The sequence below is a fragment of the Canis aureus genome, chromosome 19 (genome assembly GCF_053574225.1).
Source record: "Canis aureus isolate CA01 chromosome 19, VMU_Caureus_v.1.0, whole genome shotgun sequence".
Lineage (NCBI taxonomy): Eukaryota > Metazoa > Chordata > Mammalia > Carnivora > Canidae > Canis > Canis aureus.
In genome coordinates this window covers 9,381,770-9,400,718 of record NC_135629.1, presented here as the reverse complement: position 1 = coordinate 9,400,718, position 18,949 = coordinate 9,381,770, and the positions used below count along the sequence as shown (strand labels likewise).

The 18,949-nt window shown below is 51.7% G+C and overlaps 2 protein-coding genes across 26 annotated transcripts in view; both read left to right on the top strand.

Annotated features, from left to right (window-relative positions):
* Positions 1-5,291, top strand: part of IL17RE (interleukin 17 receptor E) — a 19,963-nt gene extending 14,672 nt beyond the window's left edge. For 11 of the 13 annotated variants that reach the window (XM_077857865.1, XM_077857862.1, XM_077857856.1 and 8 more), the window contains 5 exons: positions 42-253; positions 2,815-2,883; positions 3,395-3,446; positions 3,531-3,629; positions 4,153-5,291. In XM_077857865.1, the coding sequence (XP_077713991.1) occupies positions 42-253; positions 2,815-2,883; positions 3,395-3,446; positions 3,531-3,629; positions 4,153-4,748 (1,028 nt within the window). In that variant the 3' untranslated portion in view covers positions 4,749-5,291. The remainder of the gene's footprint in view (positions 1-41; positions 254-2,814; positions 2,884-3,394; positions 3,447-3,530; positions 3,630-4,152) is intronic. The other 2 variants (XM_077857866.1, XM_077857860.1) reach the window with 1 other exon arrangement.
* On the top strand, positions 4,763-18,816 carry IL17RC (interleukin 17 receptor C). 13 transcript variants are annotated; one of them, XM_077857878.1, is made up of 19 exons: positions 4,763-5,040; positions 6,642-6,663; positions 6,859-7,011; positions 7,287-7,361; positions 7,452-7,550; positions 8,515-8,626; positions 8,961-9,005; positions 10,671-10,810; positions 11,035-11,094; positions 14,052-14,106; positions 14,192-14,373; positions 14,468-14,518; positions 15,162-15,207; positions 15,372-15,493; positions 15,760-15,819; positions 16,325-16,373; positions 17,801-17,896; positions 18,014-18,052; positions 18,148-18,816. In XM_077857878.1, exons 3-19 carry the CDS (start codon positions 7,009-7,011, stop codon positions 18,771-18,773), a joined length of 1,860 nt encoding a protein of 619 aa, XP_077714004.1. In that variant the 5' UTR covers positions 4,763-5,040; positions 6,642-6,663; positions 6,859-7,008; the 3' UTR covers positions 18,774-18,816. The 13 variants fall into 13 exon arrangements, with proteins under 13 accessions (XP_077714004.1, XP_077714003.1, XP_077714000.1 ...); XM_077857877.1 differs by having other exon boundaries at positions 4,763-5,832; XM_077857874.1 differs by lacking the exon at positions 4,763-5,040 and adding an exon at positions 5,433-6,357 and having other exon boundaries at positions 7,487-7,503.
* The last annotated feature ends 133 nt before the right edge of the window (positions 18,817-18,949 follow it).

Genomic DNA, 18,949 nt, shown 5'->3' with positions numbered 1-18,949 from the left:
GCCACACTCTAGCCCTGTTCCAACTTCTTTGTCAACCACAGCCCAGCTCCTACCACCTTCCGCAAACAGAGTGTCTCTCATCATACCCTTTCCCACCCTGGCAGCTCCATCCTGGAATGTGAGCATGGATACCCAGGCCCAGCAGCTGGTCCTTCACTTCTCCTCAAGAATTCATGCCACCTTCAGTGCTGCCTGGAGCCACCCAAGCTTGGGCCAGGACGGTTTTGTGCCCCCTGTTTACAGCATCAGCCAGGTATGGCCCAGCCAGGGCTTTCCCCTTCTCCTCCCCCATGGTCTTGTTGCTCAGAGCATAGCAAGTGTAGGCAAGCAAATCTCTAATTTATATCATCTGGTTATTTATTTACTTGATCAGCCTTTGTTCAATTGGTTTCTCTGCCAGTCTGTGGGGTCTTCAATGGAGCAGCTTCTAATCCTTTTAGTTTCTGAATTTACAGAGGACGAGATAAACAGAGGCAAGAGACTGGGCATCCCACCTCCAGCTGTCCTCTGACCCTCTCAACCTGATGCCACATTTTATACCAATGCTATCTCTTGAACCCAGCTGTCCTCTCCCTCTGTGTTTCTGTTTGTCTCCACAAGGTACTTGGCAGACGTTCCCTGACTATCTTGGGAGGCAGAGCCCCGGAAGCTGAAGTGCTCTTTGCAGAATATTGTTAACTACTGACAGATTTAATTTTATTATGTCAACTAAGAACAGTTTGACTAACAGACTCTTCTATGTATCTGATATACTAACTACAATCAAATATATCTATCAAACCACAGCACCAATCTGACTAAGCATGACTAGCTCTTTCAAATTCTTTCTTAAACCTTCACTGGTAGCTTGCTTATTTGTTTTGCCTTCTATGAGGGCTTCCAAGCAGATGGGGGTAGCAAATGTTTAAGAATGTTTAAGATTTGGGGATCCCTGGGTGGCTCAGTGGTTTAGCGCCTGCCTTCAGCCGAGGGTGTGATCCTGGAGACCTGGGATCGAGTCCCACGTCGGGCTCCCTGTGTGGAGCCTGCTTCTCCCTCTGCCTGTGTCTCTGCCTCTCTGTCTCTCTGTCTCTCATGAATAAATAAATAAAATATTTTTTAAAAAAGAATGTTTAAGATTTAACACCAAGCCATGCTTAAGATTTAAGACAAAGTGACATGGGATAACCTAAAATTGAGAGCTAAATCCATGGACTCATTTGTTTCTGGGAGCTAGAAGACCACCTTCATTGAGTTCAGCCATGATTTGAAAGTCACTGAGTTAGCATTTGCTGACAGCTGGCTGAAGAATGGGGTCTAGAACAGGGGTGGTATAGGGGTTGGAGGTAGAGGGTGTTTCTGAAGGATGGAGACCCAGGTCAACTTCCTAACCAGTACCCAGAGCGTAGGGTGGAGCCATATCCTGCCTATATACAGACGGCAGTCAATTCTGCCCAATTTAGCATGCATTTACTGAATCCCTACTCTGTGCCTACTTTGTTTTAGGCCCTGGAAGATACACGAAAAGAATATAACATAGTCTCTGCCCCTAAGGTGTCCCCAGCGTGATAAAAGCTACTACTACTAAAAGAATACACCCTGTACTGTGTATGATAAAGAGTGTTAACATGCATATTCCCATGTGATGCTCTCCATAACCCAGTAAAATAGAGACTATTGTCCTTATATACAAATGAAGAAACTGACAGTCATGGAGGGAGGTAACCTATCTCCACACAAAGAACACACAGCGAGGAATCACAAAGGCATAGTTAAGCCTGCCTTTTTTTTTTTTTTTTTAAAGATTTTTATTTATTTATTCATGAGACACAGAGAGAGAGAGAGGGAGGCACAGACACAGTCAGAGGGAGAAGCAGGCTCCATGCAAGGAACCCTATATGAGACTCCATCCCAGGTTTCCAGGACCACACCCTGGGCTGAAGGCGGCGCTAAACCTCTGAGCCACCCGGGCTGCCCTAAGCCAGACTTTTTGAACTATAGTTTGACTTCACAACTTAGGTTCTTTCCAGTGGATAAGCCATCCGTTCAGATATGCAGGGCAGGGAAGGAAGGCAGGTTATAGTTAAGCTCCTTGGTTTATGAGCTGCCAGAGGACAGAGACAATGTTTGTGTCTTCTTTCCTCAGAGCTTGACACAATGTAGACACCCAGAGCATGTTTGTTGATGAATGCCTGATTGCCTGATTAATATGTATCTGTGCAGCGGTTTATTTTTTTTAATTTATTTTTAAAGATTTTATTTATTCATGAGAGAGAGAGAGAGAAAGAGAGAGAGAGGCACAGACACAGGCAGAGGCAGACGGAGAAGCAGGCTCCACGCAGGGAGCCCGATGCGGGATTCCATCCCGGGTCTCCAGGATCATACCCTGGGCTGAAGGCAGGCACTAAACCGCTGAGCCACCCAGGCTGCCCCTATTTTTTATGTTTAAAAATATTTTATTTATTTATTCATCAGAGACACGGAGAGAAAGGCAGAGACAGACGCAGAGGGAGAAGCAGGCTCCATGCAGAGAGCCTGATGTGGGACTTGATCCCAGGACCATGGGATCCCACCCTGAGCTGAAGGCAGATGCTCAACTGCTGAGTCACCCAGGCGTCCCTATATAGCAGTTTAGATCTGGGATTGATCACTGGGATGCTTGAGAATAAAGCAAGGGGAAGACTTCTTTCTTGTCAGCAGTGGCACTTGGCCTTAAGTCTGGGTAGGATTTGGGTGGGGGGTGGGTAGAAAGGAAGAAGAGTGTGGGCAGATTCAGACTGGACAGAGTCTGATTAGACTCTCTGGGGACAATCATTCTGCTCTTTGTTCACACAGACTCAGGGCTCAAGCCCAGTGACACTAGATCTCATCATTCCCTTCCTGAAGCCAGGGAGCTGTGTCCTGGTAAGGAATCCTGCCCTCACTCTGTACACATTCCTCTAGCATCTACTCTACAGGTGGACACACGGGGCAAATCTAGTCTGCAAAAATGTTTGGTTTGGCCAGCATGGTGTTTAAAATTGGAGAGTTGCTACCATTTAAATATTGAAGAGTCATATTTTTAAAAGCTGATTTGCTGATTTCTGGCTTCTCCTGAAAAAAAAAAAAAAAAGTATCGGAAAACCTGGTATTCTATGTCCACATTTAGGCATGGTGACAACAGGCTTGGGCTCAGTGGCATCTGATTACTTCATTCAGGGCCTGTGTTCTCCTGGTCCTCATAGATACCTTGGCTTTAGTTTTTGAGTTTGCCCCTCTTGACCTATTGTGTGGCACAGCAGGAGCTGGACCAAACACAAACCTTGTGCTGGAGAAATTTCCTACCTAGGGTGATTCCCCTTCTCTACCCCCATTCAACATCCCCTGGGAGGAGGGGCTACCCTGGCTTACAAGGATGGGGGTTCTGTGCCCTCAGGTGTGGAGGTCAGATGTTCAGTTTTCCTGGAAGCACCTCTTATGTCCGGATGGTGAGTTCTTGGGTGAGGAAGGGTGGGGTAAGAAGGAGTTTGGGCAATGAAGAGCCTGGCTTGGCCTCACCCTGCTTGCCTCAGTCTCTCATAGACACCTGGGGCTCTTGATCCTGGCAATCCTGGCCCTCGCCACCCTATTGGGCATTGTTCTAGCCCTCACCCGCCGGCGCCCACTGTCAGGTACGCTCATTCTGGGGTAAACTGAGTATTCAGGTCCGCACAGTGCCTAGGCTAGTTGCCCCCCACCCTTCCCCTGCCTGGGCTCCCTTCTGGCAGAGCCATGTCCGTGCTGCTCTGTGGAGCTCTGTGCTCCCCAAGGTGGTGAGCTTCAGGCCCCCTAGTGGTCAGGAATGGTTAAGGCAGCGCCAACGTCCCTCTGTGCAGATGGTTCACTGTTTTAGTGCTCTCTGGGATGAGACCAGTGGGGCGGAAATCCAGCCGGCGCTGCTCCTGCCAAACCTAGCGCCCTAGACCTGGCCCCTTCCGGACGCTTTTATCTAATTAACCCAAAGCCATCCTATAGGCTAAAGCTGTCTTGGGTACCCACCCCCAGTGCAGATAAGGAGTCAGGTGGGACACCGGATGAATTAGCCCCAAGGCTCGGGGATGGGGCTGGGCGGAGGTTGAGGGTGAAGTAGGGGAGGGGAAGTCCTGGGCTCTCCCTCAGCCCCCTACCTTGTTCATCTGCTGCTCCCGCCCCCAGGCCCTGGCGGAGCGCGGCCGGTGTTGCTCCTGCACGCGGCGGACTCGGAGGCGCAGCGGCTCCTGGTGGGAGCGCTGGCTGAACTGCTGCGGGCAGCTCTGGGCGGCGGGCGCGACGTGATCGTGGACCTGTGGGAGGGGACGCGCGTGGCGCGCGTGGGCCCCCTGCCGTGGCTGTGGGCGGCGCGGGCGCGCGTGGCACAGGAGCAAGGCACCGTGCTGCTTCTGTGGAGCAGTGCGGGCCCCAGTCCAGCGCGGGGCCCGGATCCCCGCTCCGCGCCCCTGCGCGCCCTGCTCCGCGCCGCCCCGCGCCCCTTGCTGCTGCTCGCTTACTTTAGTCGCCTCTGTGCCAAGGGCGACATTCCGCAGCCACTGCGCGCCCTGCCGCGCTACCGCCTGCTGCGCGACCTGCCACGCCTGCTGCGGGCGCTGGACGCGCAGCCTTCCACGGAAGCCACCGGCCGAGGCCGCCTCGGGGATCGGCAGTGCCTGCGGGGTCGCCTGGAGCTGTGCCACCGGCTGGAACGAGAGGCCGCCAAATTGTGCCCACCGAGGCTGAGCAGAGACAGGCGTAGGGGTACTGGTTGGAATCCCTGAAGGAGCCTTCTACCCTAGAATCCTTGGGGTGCCTCCTCAGGACTACTGACCCCAAATCCTTAGGCTTTGGCTGCTAGCCTGAAAGCAGAGCACCTCCCTCGCTGTCCTAGCCCTTCCTTACGCGTCCGGCTTCTTCCTCATGCCTACCCTTTTAGAACCAGCAGGGAGAGTTTCTGTTTACTGAGGGCTCCACTGACTCGAGTCCTGTTGGGGATGGGGGAAATCTTCCCACTTCTTTTCTTCAAAATTCCAGAAAGAGCAGTCTGCACATGCTCCAGTCCAGGCTTGAGAGGTATGGAGCAGAGGTAGAGGAGGCAGGAGAGGTGGAAATTCTGAGTGAGGGATGACTCCAGGGGGGTGGGAGAAAACCCCTTTCTGTGGCAGGGATACTGTTTTCCCATACTGCAGCTGTGCCCAGAGGAGGGAAGGAGGGAGGGAGCCTGACCCAGGGAAAGGGGTTTTGGTCTTGGGTCGCCAGGGCCAGGGCCGACATGGTAGAAACCAAGATCAAGAAAAATGAATAAAGGCAAATGTAATGGATAAGCCAAGAGACACAATGTGCTTCTCTGGTAGACCCAGGATACTGAGTTGGAAGAGGGGTCCACACAGCCCTGCCTGGGTGTTGTTATGCATTTGGACCTGGGTTTGCAGGCCCAAATCTTTCATGTCCACATCCACAGCCACATCCTTCACATTCTCAGAAGCAATGCCTCTGAAAAGGCGAAGGAGGACCTGGAAAACTTGATCCTCACTGTGAACAGGTTCAGAAGGGTCCATGTGTCATGCAGCCAGCCCAGGACAACAGCACGAACGGGGCCTCTGCCTGGCTCTGGGTGCTGAGTTTCTTCCCTCCATACCACACTTGAGCAGAGGCCAGGAAGTGGTGAAAAGCCCACTTTCTGATGCCCTTTGTCTCTGCCTTTAGAGCTCCTGCCGCACAAAGGGTAACTGAGTCCCAGGGCAGATGTGTGAAGAGAGGGATGCACAGTATGAGGGAACTTAATGGGTGCCAAAATCTCAGATTCATGTAGGAAGTGGAAATGCCCCAGGATTGCCCAAGGCCTCTTCCTTAGGGACTCCCAGGGTGAGTAAGAGCTCCCTTACTCAGCTGTGATGCCACCACCCTCTTCAGGGGCCCCTCCTAGCCAGGTGTCAGCAGAGAAGGAGGAGGAGGAGAGGGGAAGGAGACCAGGCCACCACCCCAGTCCAAGGCTGCTGGCTCCCAGGCCTGGTGTTGGTGGGAGGGACAGGGCGGGGCGGGAAAAGCCTGCTGCCTGCCGGGAGCCAAAACGAAAGCACTCAGGCTGGGACTGGGACGGGATTCAGGACTCCCAGGAGAGGGAGTGCTCAAGCCAGCACCGGGACCCCAGGCTGAGGAGGGATTCTAGCCCCTCCTACCCGCAAGCTTGGGGCTGAGTGGGAGCTGAGGTACGGTGTCTGCCCCCCCCTCTGGGGGGGGGGACGGACAGGGCCTTGGGCCTTGGTGCCTCCTGGCACCTGGAAGATGCCTGTGCCTTGGTTCCTGTTGTCCTTGGCACTGGGCCGAAGCCCCATGGTCCTCTCTTTAGAGAAGCTTATGGGGCCTCAGGACACTGCCCGCTGCTCTCCGGTAAGTCTGGGGCACTGGGAGGGTTGAGGAAAGCACAAGTTTCAGTCTGCGGCCCATTGAGGCCCTAGCCTGGTTCCTGTCACTGTCACCACCACCAGAACTGCCCTGGCTGGTCTGTCTGGTGCTGATGGGATAAGAGAAGAATGAGGAGGGGGCAAGGGCTGGGTTTGTCTTCTGGGAGGGGCTTGAATGAGGAGGCCCAGAAGGGTGGGCAGGGATATCAGGCAGGGAGAAATGTCTAGATTTCACGGTGTGAACTCTGACTGTCTTTATCTCCTTCCCAGGGCCTTTCCTGCCACCTCTGGGGTGAGTAGCCCTACTGTTAGAAAGAAAAGAACTGTCCAGGTTGGTGGAAGGGAGGGGTGATGTTCCAGTTGCATGCCCTCACCACCCACCCACAGCCTGGGAAGAGCCCCAAACCCCTTGGCCTTCTGGGGGTGTCAGGTACAACTAACCTCTGCATTATGAACAGCTTTAGTTCCCACCACCTTTCATGCACAGATGGTGACGTACTCTGCCTGCCTGGGAGCATCGTGTCTGCCCCAGGCCCTGTGCTGGTGCCCACACGCCTGCAGACAGAGCTGGTGTTGAGGTGCTACCAGGAGACTGACTGTGACCTCTGTGTGCGTGTGGCCATCCACTTGGCTGTGCATGGTGAGCATTATATTTCCCAACTGTAATGTGCACATGTCAGCACGTCTGGATGGGCACAAGGGCTGAGGAGTTGGTCAGGCAGTCCTGTGCATCCTCAGTATTCTCCTGGAGAACACTGGTCATAGGACCCCCAGGTCAGCCTGGTCTCCCTGTCTACCCCCCAGGCCCCAGGCCTGGCCCCTCCTTCCCAGCACTGGGCTTTCAGGAAGGAAACCAAGCCCAAGGCCAGCCCAGAGCTGGGGCCTGACCTGGGCCTTGTTCTCGGCTCCTTCTAGGCCACTGGGAAGAGCCTAAAGATGAGGACAAGTTTGGAAGAGCAGCTGATCCAGAACTGGAGGAGCCTAGGAATGGTGAGGACAACCCAGCTGGCCCAACTGCCCCTAGCCAGGGCCTTGCCCAAGGCCTCTGGGCTGACCGGTGCCCCACCCTGTTGCTCACAGCCTTTCTCCAGGCCCAAGTGGTGCTCTCCTTCCAGGCCTACCCCACTGCACGGTGCGTCCTGCTGGAGGTGCAAGTGCCTGCTGCCCTCGTGCAGCCTGGTCAGTCTGTGGTATGCGAATTAATAATAATAGCAATGACTATCTTCTAAATATGACATCTGTGAAGTCCTCTTGTATGTGTTATCTCTGTGTGTGTTATCTCTGTGTACTGACTGGCGGGGCTTCAGGCAAGCTCTTTCAGCCCTTTATGCTTCTTTTTTCCTATCTGTAAAATGGAAATAATAATAGTCCTACCTCATATGGCTGTTGTGAAAAGTAGATGAGCTGGTATGTGTAAAACGCCTGGTGTAATGCCCAGCTCTGAAGGGTTTCAGGAAATTTAATTTTCACTTTCTTTTGTAATCTTCAAAAGTATGCCTGAACTAGGCTTTATTATTACCCTCATTTTCCAGAGACAGAAACTGAGGTTGGACCGGGGAGGTCTGTGGGCTGGATCCACTTCTCTGGACTTTTTGCAATACTATGTCTGCCCTGTGTATATACCGTGGTGCAGGGTGTTGGGGCTTCTCCCTACTTCAGGAGGCCACATGTGTTTGGAAGGTGTAACTTCACTTGGGCCAAATCACGCAAACCCTTGACTTTCCCTCATGCCCCCAGCTCCTAGCCAATATCCTCTTGCCTTGAAAATTGTAGAACGGCAGAAAATCTGCTGGCCCACCTCAAAGGGCAGTTGTGAGGACCACTAGGGCATTGGCTGTGGGAAGTGGCATCCCACATCTGTATTGGGGTATCTGATCACCTTAGCTTTGGCCACATGGTTCAGGACAGCAGAGGTGGGGGCAGGGACTCAGATATCGAGGGCCCTTATCCCTCCCCTACTGAGGATGTGTGCTTTAGAACTAGAGGCCTTTAAAGGAAACATTAATGGGAGAATTTGGGGCTGTACAGTATAGAGTCATTGGCTTGGGGGGAGGGGAGTGGAGCTGCCCATGGAGGAGCTCAGAGCCCTTGGCCTGTATTCTGAGCCTATACCCCCAGCCATCCACCACTCCTCTCCTCACAGGGCTCTGTAGTATTTGACTGCTTTGAGGCTGCTCTGGGGGCTGAGGTGCGAATCTGGTCCTACACTCAGCCCAGGTACCAGAAAGAACTCAACTTCACACAGCAGTTGCCTGGTAAGTGCCCCAGAGCTTCAGGGACCCTGAGTCCTGGCCCCTCTAGTCTCTTTCCCCTCTGACCTTTGCCATTCTGCTTTCACCCCCTACCTAGTCCCATCCACTCTCAGGCAGAGGTCTGAGCTCCCATCCTCCCCAGAATCTATCCCTCTTGTCTCCTCTCCTCAGGTGATATTACTTCCCAGTGCCTGAGGAAGGTGCTTTGGGCATTGGATAGATGGGTTGGTATTTAGGGGATAAGGAGCCCTTTCCAGTGCTCCCCATGGGTTGGATTGCCCCCTTTCTATCTTTGGCTCCTGGTCCCACTGGAGGATTTTCTGTGATCTCTCCCCAGACTGCAAGGGGCTCGAAGTCCGGGACAGCATCCAGAGCTGCTGGGGTAGGGGCTATGGCCAGTGGGGCTGGAAGGAGGGAGGGGCAGGGTCTAGAGTGTGAAGGACCCTGGAGGTGGCTTCAGGTCTGGGCTTCCCACAATCCAGATGCTCATAGAGCTCATTCATTCATCACACATAACTGCAGTAGCTCCTATTCTGTGCCAGGCATTGGGAACATGAAGGTAAATCTCTCACTCTTTATAACAGATTTATTTATTAGTATGAGGAACATCTAGAGGCCAAAAGCATTGTTAAGATTATGGTACACCCAACTACCACCATATATCAAAATAAAAATAATATTAAACCATAAAATAAAGGTTAGGAAAGTCAAGGGTCTGATGATTTTTTCCTAGGCACTATTTGAATTTTATCTTCACTTTGTTCACTTTTCATATTGTATTTTATTTTTTACTGTGGTATAAGATACATATAGAAAAGTGTGTTGGGACGCCTGGGTAACTCAGCAGTTTAGTGTCTGCCTTTGGCTCGGGTGTGATCCCGGGTCTGGGGATCGAGTCCCACATCGGGCTCCCTGTGAGGAGCCTGCTTCTCCCTCTGTCTATGTCTCTGCCTCTCTCTCTGTATCTCTCATGAATAAATAAATAAAATCTTAAAAAAAAAAAGTGTTAAGTGCACTCATTCATTCAGTAGACACTGGTTCATTTATTCAACAGACATTTATTTTAAAAGATTTTATTTATTCATTTGAGAGAGAGAGAGCGAGAGAGCACAACCCAGGGGGAGGGATGGAGGGGGAGGGAGAAGCAGACCTACTGAGCAGGGAGTCCGAAGCAGGGCTCAATCCCAGGACCCCAAGATCATGAGCTGAGCCTAAGGCAGATGCTTAACTGACTAAGCCACCCAGGTGTCCCTGTTCAACAGATACTTATTGAGCAGCGACTCTGCCCAAGGAATAGTCCTAGGCAGTAAAGATAAACCAATAAACAAAACTGACAAAAATCCCGGACTTACAGAGCTAACATTCTAAATGGAAGTCAAGGTCAGAGTACAGGTGGTGGAGGACACAATAAACACATGGGAGATGTGAACTATGCAGTAAGACGTAATTGGTGCTATGGAGAAAATTTGGGGAAAGGGAAGGAAGATAAAGGAGTTGGGAGTTGCAGCAGTCAAGGATGGCCTCACTCTAGTGAGTAAACAGCTGAAGGAGGTATGGGAGGAGCCAAGTGGGTATCTGAGGGAAAAACATTCCATATGCAGAGGGAACAGCCAGTGCAAAGGCCTGAAGCAGGAATGTATCCGGTATGTTTAAGTATTAGTAAAGAGGGCAGTGTGTTTGCAGCAGATTAATTAAGGACAAGAGTGCTAGGAAATGAGGTTAGAACAGGTAGGATCTTGCAAGCCATTGTAAGGACCCTGGCTTTTACTCTGGGAGTAATTTGGGGAGCTCATCAGAAGTTTCTGAGCAGAGAAGCATGATTTATCTTACAGTGTTTATAGGATCCTTCTGGCTGCAGAGGGAGAAGAGTGGTTTCAAGATACTGGGCTGGCTGCTAGGGACAAAGTCTGGTCTGAGATCTCTGCCCTCTAAGGGCCTTCCAGTCTCAGGGATTTGAAGGAAACTCCAAAGGGTCAGTTGGAGGGATATGACCAGGGCTGAGTATAGAAAAAGGGTGAAAGAAGTTTCTCTTTGCATCCCCCCACAGCCCTGCCCTGGCTCAATGTGTCTGCTGATGGTGATGATGTATACCTGGTGCTGGATGTCTCTGAGGAGCAGCGCTTTGGCCTCTCCCTGTACTGGAACCAAATCCAGGGCCCTACAAAACCCTGGTGGCACAGAAACCTGGTGAGGGCTCTGCCTCCCTAAGTCCATTCCCACCGTAGGCTGATGCCCAGGCTAAGGATGTGAGTGCATCATCAAAGGGGATCCTTGAAGAGGATACAGCAACCCACACCCAAAGCAAGAAACACTGGTGGGGGAACAGCTGCCTGCCTGGTTTCCTCAAGTCTGGCTTCCAGCCTTCCTCCTCCTCATCTTCTCCAACTTCTCGCCTTCTGTTTGTCCCACAGACTGGGCCACAGACCATTACCTTGAACCACACAGACCTGTTTCCTTGCCTTTGTATTCAGGTAAGAAAAGAGTGCAGCTAGGTGCCAGGGGAAGGGGGTTGTGGCATTGATGAGGGAGGTGGCCTTTACCTTCCTTGTCTCACCATCCTCCACACTCCTCTTTGAGATGGGAACTCTTTCTCCCTAAGGTGACTAGCCCTTTCTTGACCTTTGCTGCTGTGTCTTCTGCCTATTGCAAGCTCTGAATGTTCTTCATGAGCCTCTATGCACCAGGACTCCTACTCATGCTTCATGGCCCCATTCTTTTTAAAGATTTATTTATTTATTCATAGAGACACAGAGAGAGAGAGAGAGAGAGAGAGAGAGGCAGAGACACAGGCAGAGGGAAAAGCGGGCTCCATGCAGGGAGCCCGACATGGGATTCAATCCTGGGTCTCCGGGATCACACCCCAGGCTGCAGGGGATCACACCCCAGGCTGCAGGCGGCGCTAAATCCCTGTGCCAGCGGGGCTGCCCTCATGGCCCCATTCAAATGTCACCTCTTCCTTGAGGCCTTCCCCTTCTCCTCCAATTGCTTCTTTGTGCTCCTCTGGAAAACACAGCATGTGCTGTGAACTCAGACTGGTTTGAATCCTGACTGTTGCCATTTGCTAACTGTGTGGCTTTGTGCAAGTCACTTCACCTCTCTGAGTCTCTAAATGGGAATAACAATACCAGCCTTATGGAGATTTTATAAAAGGAAGTATCTAGGCTTCTATATGTTGGCTCTTTCTCCTCTTCCTCCTCCTTATTTTTATTTATTTAATTTTTTAAAAGATTTTATTTATTCATGGGAGACACACAGAGAGAAGCAGAGACACAGGCAGAGGGAGAAGCAGGCTCCCCACAGGGAGCCTGATGCGGATCTCTATCCTTGGACCCGGGATCACGCCCTGAGCAGAAGGCAGATGCTCAACCTCTGGGCCACCCAGGCATCCCTCTTCTTTTTTTTTTTTTTTTTTTTAGATTTTATTTTTAAGTAATCTTTACACCCAGCATGGGGCTTGAACTTAACAACCTTGAGATCAAGTGTTGCATGTTCTACCAACTGAATTAGCCAGGTGTCTCTCTTTCCTCTTCTGATTGCACATTTATATGGTGATCAGGTCCTATCTATTTTATCTCTAACATGAACACCTGTCATTTCCACTACCTGAAATGCCTTCACTTCTTTTCTATACAACCAAATCCTTCCAGCTCAAATGTTACCTCAGAGCTTCCCAAAGCTTTTCTTCAACTGTGTGGCCTCTCCTTTCTTCAAGTCTTCTTGCACTTCTGTCTTTTCTTGTTCATTTATCACTTCCTTTCTCATTTGGGCATCTTCTTGCACACAATAGGTGCTCAATAAATGAGTGATCAATTTGTTAATTTATATACATTTTTTATCCTTACTATAAATGTGACTTTGTAATTTTCTTGATGACAAGGAAATAATACCTAATTCAAATTTAGTAACTCCCTCAGAGCCTTGCACAATTCCTACCTGGAATGTAGTAGGTGCTAATTAAATCTGTTAAAGGGGGCTGCCCGGGTGGCTTAGCGGTTTAGCGCTGCCTTCGGCCCAGGGCCTGATCCTGGAGACCCAGGATCGAGTCCCATCAGGCTCCCTGCATGGAGCCTGCTTCTGTCTCTGCCTCCCTCTCTCTCATGAACAAATACAATCTTAAAAAGAAATCTGTTAAAGGAAGGAAGGAATGAATGAATGAATGAAACTCTACAAACACACTATGATAGGACACACAACAGATGTTCATGAAATGTTTGCTGTGATATAAACATCCTTACTGCCAAGCACAATGCCTGCCACATAGTAGGTGTTCTTAATTAAAAGTTTGCTGAATAAATTAATGTATTATCTATACTGCTTACCACAGGGCTAAGTACAGAATAGAGCTGCTTTAAAAGTTTATTGAAAGTGGGCAGCCTGGGTGCTCAGCGGTTTAGCGCTGCCTTCAGCCCAGGGCATGATCCTGGAGACCTGGGATCAAGTCCTGAGTCAGGCTCCGTGCATGGGGCCTGTTTCTGCCTCTCTCTCTGTGTCTCTCATGAATAAATAAATAAGATCTTTTAAAAAATAAAAGTTTATTGAAACAAATGAGGTACCTGGCTGGCTCAGTCAAAAGATCTTGTGACTCTTGATCTCAGGGTTATGAGATTGAGCACCACACTGTGGGTAGAGTTTACTTTAAAAATACATATATAGGGATCCCTGGGTGGTGCAGCGGTTTAGCGCCTGCCTTTGGCCCAGGGCGTGATCCTGGAGACCTGGGATCGAATCCCACGTCGGGCTCCCAGTGCATGGAGCCTGCTTCTCTCTCTCTGCCTCTCTCTCTCTCTCTCTCTCTCTGTGTGTGTGTGTGACTATCATAAATAAATAAAAATTAAAAAAAAATACATATATATTGGGATCCCTGGATGGCGCAGCGGTTTAGCGCCTGCCTTTGGCTCAGGGCGCGATCCTGGAGACCTGGAATCGAATCCCACGTCAGGCTCCCGGTGCATGGAGCCTGCTTCTCCCTCTGCCTATGTCTCTGCCTCTCTCTCTCTCTCTCTCTCTGTGTGACTATCATAAAAAAAATTAAAAAAAAATCCTTCCAAGTGATATTATAAAAAAAATACATATATATTCTACTGGAAAAATAAATGAATAAATGAATGTCTTAGCACAGTACCCAGCATATAGTAGGTTCACACAAAATGACTATGGATTTAGTTATCAACACCCCTAGTGCTAAGACACAGAGTAGGTACTCATTAAAAGTCTGTTGAATTAAGGTGTTGGTAGATAATGGCATAGGATTTGCTGGAAAAATAAAAGTGTGCAACTCTAGGGCTTTACAAAGGGGAAAAGACTGGGCAAGTGTTGATGAAATATTAGTTGAATGAATGCATCCCCAGTGCCTAGCAGAGGGCCTGGCACATACTCCTGGAGGGTCAGCTGGGTAGAATGGATTAATAGAGCTCTATTTCTTTTCCAGGTGTGGCCTTTAGAGCCCGACTCTGTCAGGACAAGCGTCTGTCCCTTTAGGGAGGGTGAGCAGACCAGGGCTGGGGCCTGGGTGGAATGGTGCAGGTGGCCACATGCTGCATGACCAGTGACCCCACCCTCTCCTTGCAGACCCTCGGGCACACCGGAACCTCTGGCGTGCAGCCCGGCTGCAGCTACTGCCCCCACGGGGCTGGCGGTTAGATGCACCCTGCTCACTGCTTGCTGAGGCCACTCTATGTTGGCAGGCACCAGGTGGGGGCCCCTGCCAGTCGCTGGTCCCGCCTCTGTATCAAGCAAATGTCACTGTAAATGTAAGTGAAGTTGTGGGAGGCTCCTGGGATCAAGAAAGGAAGGGGAGCCCAGGGGTCACATTTCCTGACCTCACCCATTACCCCTTTTCCACAGAAGACACTTGAGTTGCCGTTGCTGAATGCCCACCCCAACCTCTGTGTCCAGGTAAGAAGGGGCTGGACCCCACGTGGACCCCGATAATTCACTGTCTTCTGGACCCACTCTATCCTTGGGTCACTGGAAGCAAAGTTGTTATAGGCTACCTGTGAGATTCGTACTGTTTATTTTAGCACTGCCGTGGGACTCTGAGCAAGTCATTTCACTGCTCTGAACATCAGTCTCCTCATCTGTTTAATGAGGATGATAGTTAACTACTTCACAGTAGTGAATAAAACCAATACATGTACCCACTCTAGAGAGCTTATGTTCTGATGGAGAAAGACAGACGGTAGACTCAGTGAATAATACAGTATAGAAGTGGAGTCGTCAGATGAGGCCTTTTGGTGAAGGTGGTTAGATGAGAAGGGAATGTATAAAGTGCTTTTCAGACATGAAAGGAGATAATTTAGGGTCATAAGGCTCTTCAGATCAGATGCCCTCATGAGGTTGAGGCTGAGAAAAATAAAGTATCTCCTTATCACGCAGCCTTGAACCCTGATCTCCCTAACATTAGGTCCAGAATGCAAGACACCCCCCCCCGCCCCCCCCCCCCACATCCTGACAGGCCTCCCCTTACTGTCCTTTTTTTCTCTTGAGGCCATACCTCTTGCTTTTCTGTGTGCCTTTAACCTTCACTTCTTCTAAGCAGGTGAGCAGCTGGGAGAAGCTGCAGCTACAGGAGTGCTTGTGGGCTGGTGAGTGAAGCCTGGGGAAAGTTGGGACAGGGCCATTGCAATAGAGGTGAGCCCTGGAAGTGCCAGCTCATGGGGGTGGAGGTCAGGCATGGGAAGGGGTAGGAGCAAGTGGCAGCCTCCAGCATGGCTGGGTCTCACTCAGAGTGGGCTCTCACCCCTTCCAGACTCCCTCAGGGCCCTCAAGGATGATCTGCTGCTGGTAGAGACACGAGGCCTCCAGGACAACAGATCACTCTGTGCCTTAGAACCCAGTGGCTGCACCCCACTACTCAGCAAGGCCTCCACGGTGAGGACGAGTGGACCCTCCTCCATGTACCTTTCTGGTTCCATCTCAAATCTGGCTTCAAATTTTCAGTTTCTCCTCTGTGCCAGGCCCTATGATGGTCTCTGGGTATTTGGGGGTGGACTCTGACCCAGGCCCTGTTCTCAGGGACCTCTTACAAGTCTCTAGCCCTGCACCACCCCCCACTCTGCCACTATTCTGCTCAGCTGCAGCTTGGTGGTCTCCTAAGTGTGGTGCCCCTAGGTGACAGCCTCCTTTTGGCTTGGCAGAGGGCAGCTCGCCTTGGAGAGCAATTACTACAAGACCTGCAGTCAGGCCAGTGTCTGCAGGTGAGTAGGTGGCAGGAGGGCCCTGTGCCAATGCCCAAGGGCAGTAGGCCTAAAGGTCTGTATTTAACTTCTTCCATCTCTTCCTGTGCCTAGAAAAGGGCACCAGGGAAACTCTCACTCTTCCTAGGCAGGGGCCTCCTCACTGCCCCTCTAGTACCCACTCATCATCTATTTCTGCTTATTTTGTGTCCAGCCCTGGGGAAGCCAAGAGTTGAAGAAGCATATAGTTCCTGTTCCCAAGTTGCTCACTGCTGGCTAGAAAACAGTAAACAGAACCAAATTCATATGTGCTAAGCACTGGGTTCCCGGGAGAGCTTCAAGGAAGGGTGATTTCATGTGGGCCAGATTTGGCATGGAGTAGGCACAGCATGATCAAAGAGTGGCTTTCATGGACCTGTGTGTGTATGAAGTGTGCAAAGTTGAGACTGGGAATTTGGAGATCAGGCTGGCCAGAACTTGGTGGGACTTCTGGGGCTGTGGCCTTGGTTTTGTTTGTGTCTTATAGCTGTGGGAAGATGAGCTGAGAGCACTATGGGCCTGCCCCATGGACAAGTGTGAGTATTACAAGAACTGCCCTTCCTCTCTGTACCAAGACTGGCATCTAGACATTCCTAGGGGGGGCACATGCAGTGGCCTTGTCGTTCCCTGGCTCAGATCAATCAGAGGGACATTCCATCCTTCATTCAAAAAATAAGATAGCTTACAGGGATTCAAGCATCACCAAAAAGACACAATCCCTGCTCCAATTGCAGCCATAGAAGGCTAGGAAGACATTAGCTAAACAGTCACTTACGCTTAGTAAATGTGAGCTATTGAAGCATTCATTATAAAGTGTCTATATCCATAAATGCACATAATGGGGGCCTGACTTAGATTGGGGTGAGGCCAGGAAAAGGTTTCGGGTGTTCTGAAGGCTGAGCTAGGTGAAGGGGAGGAAGAGGCTTTTTTGAGAACTTCAAGGTGGCCAGTGTGGCTGGAGTGTCTTGGAAGGCAGGCCTCAGACTTGGAAGGCAAACCTCTATCCCAAAGATGCCAGGGCTATCTAGGACCTTGGGAGTTGATGTAAGGAATTGGGTTTTTTGTTTTGTTTTCTTTTAAAGAGAGAAAGAGGGGGAAGGAGCAGAGAGAGAGAATCTTAAGCACACTCCACACCCACGATCTCACAACCCTGAGATCATGACCTAAGCCAAAATCAAGAGTTGACCCTTAACCAACTGAGCCATCCAGGTGCCCCTTAGGAAAATGGATTTTATATTAAGAGCAGTGGGAGCTTCCTGAAAGGCTATAATCGAATTTGTATTTTAAAAAGATCTCTGGGCCTGCCATGTAGTGAAGAACTTGAAGGCAAAAAAGAGGTTAGGGACACCAGTTAGAAGGCTGTAGGAGTCATCAAAACAGTGAGGTCAAGGGCCCAACAATCCTAGCCTTAGGAGACAATATTACCTGACATTTGAGCCCTTACTATGCCCAGCATAAGCGCTTTGTATTTTTTTTTAAGATTTTATTTATTTATTCATGAGAGACACACACACACAGAGAGGCAGAGACACAGGCAGAGGGAGAAGCAAGGCTCCCCACAAGGAGCCTGATGTGGGACTCAATCCCTGGACCCCGGATCACACCCTGAGCGTAAGGCAGATGCTCAACCACTGAACCACCCAGGCGCTCCACTTTGTATTAATATAGGTGGTCCTCACAGCAACCCTATGAAGAAGGTACTATTGTGAATCCAGTTTTAGAGGTGAAAACTGAGACAGAAGATGAAGTGACTTATCCAAGGGTCACCCAAGTAGATGGACCTATGTCCATATATTGACTCTGACACTCTACACCGTGGATTTGGGGCAAATCTCTCCATTTCTCTGATCCAGTTCAGTCACCACACGGCAGCCTCAGAGATCTTTTAAATGAGTTCTCCTTAGTGAAGTGGGGTGAAAGGTAAGGTATCTAACCAGCCTGTCCTCTCCCCTGGGTCTCCTAGACGTTCACCAGCGCTGGGCCCTGGTGTGGCTGGCCTGCCTACTCTTGGCCTCTGTGCTTTTCCTTCTCTTCCTTTTCAGGAAGGACCACGTGAAAGGTGAGCACCCGCTAGTCCCCTCACTCCCCAGGGACAGGGCTGGGCGTGCCCCTGAGAATTCCCTTGAGAAGGTGGCGGCCGAGCTCATGGGCCGCCCGCGCCCCTCTCCCCTAACAGGGTGGCTGAGGCTCTTGAAGGAGGACCTCCGCGCGGGGGGTGAGTGCGAGCAAGCGCCGGGCGGGGGGCCGCCCCCAGCGGGCCGGGCCTCAGGCCTTCTCACGTCTCCTCTTCCCCTCTGTTCTCTCTGGCAGCTGCCGCCACGGCCCGCGCGGCTCTGCTCCTCTACTCGGCCGAGGACTCGGGCTTTGAGCGCCTGGTGGGCGCCCTGGCGTCAGCGCTGTGCCAGCTGCCGCTGCAGGTGACCGTGGACCTTTGGAGCCGTCGTGAGCTGAGCGCGCAGGGGCCCCTGGCCTGGTTCCACGCGCAGCGGCGCCAGACCCTGCAGGAGGGCGGGGTGGTGGTCCTGCTCTTCTCGCCCGGGGCCGTGGCGCTGTGCCACGAGTGGCTGCAGGACGCGGCGTCGGCGTCGGCGTCCGCCCCGCACGGCCCGCACGACGCCTTCGCCGCCTCGCTCAGCTGCGTGCTGCCCGACTTCCTGCAGGGCCGGGCGCCCGGCCGCTACGTGGGGGCCTACTTCGACGGATTGCTCCACTCGGGTGCCGTGCCCGCCCTGTTCCGCAGCGTACCGGTCTTCTCCCTGCCCTCCCAGCTGCCCGACTTCCTGGGGACCCTGCAGGGGCCTGGCGCCCCCGGTCCCGGGCGGCTCGGGGAGAGGGCCAAGCAAGTGTCCCGGGCCCTGCAGCCCACCCTGGACCAGCTGCTCCAGGCGCTCGGAGATCCCGGGGGCCCCGGGGGGGGCACGCGGGATGGCACGTGAGGCAGGGGAAACGACTCGAATAAAGGCAGACGCTATTTTTCTATCCGCGCCTCCCGCCCGTGTCTGCGACCGCGTAGCCGGCCGAGCACCACGCCCGCGGCCCTTTAACGCCGGGACAGGTGCAGCCCGGCACCGCCTGCGGGCTGCTGACGTAGCGTGACGCAATGGCACATGGG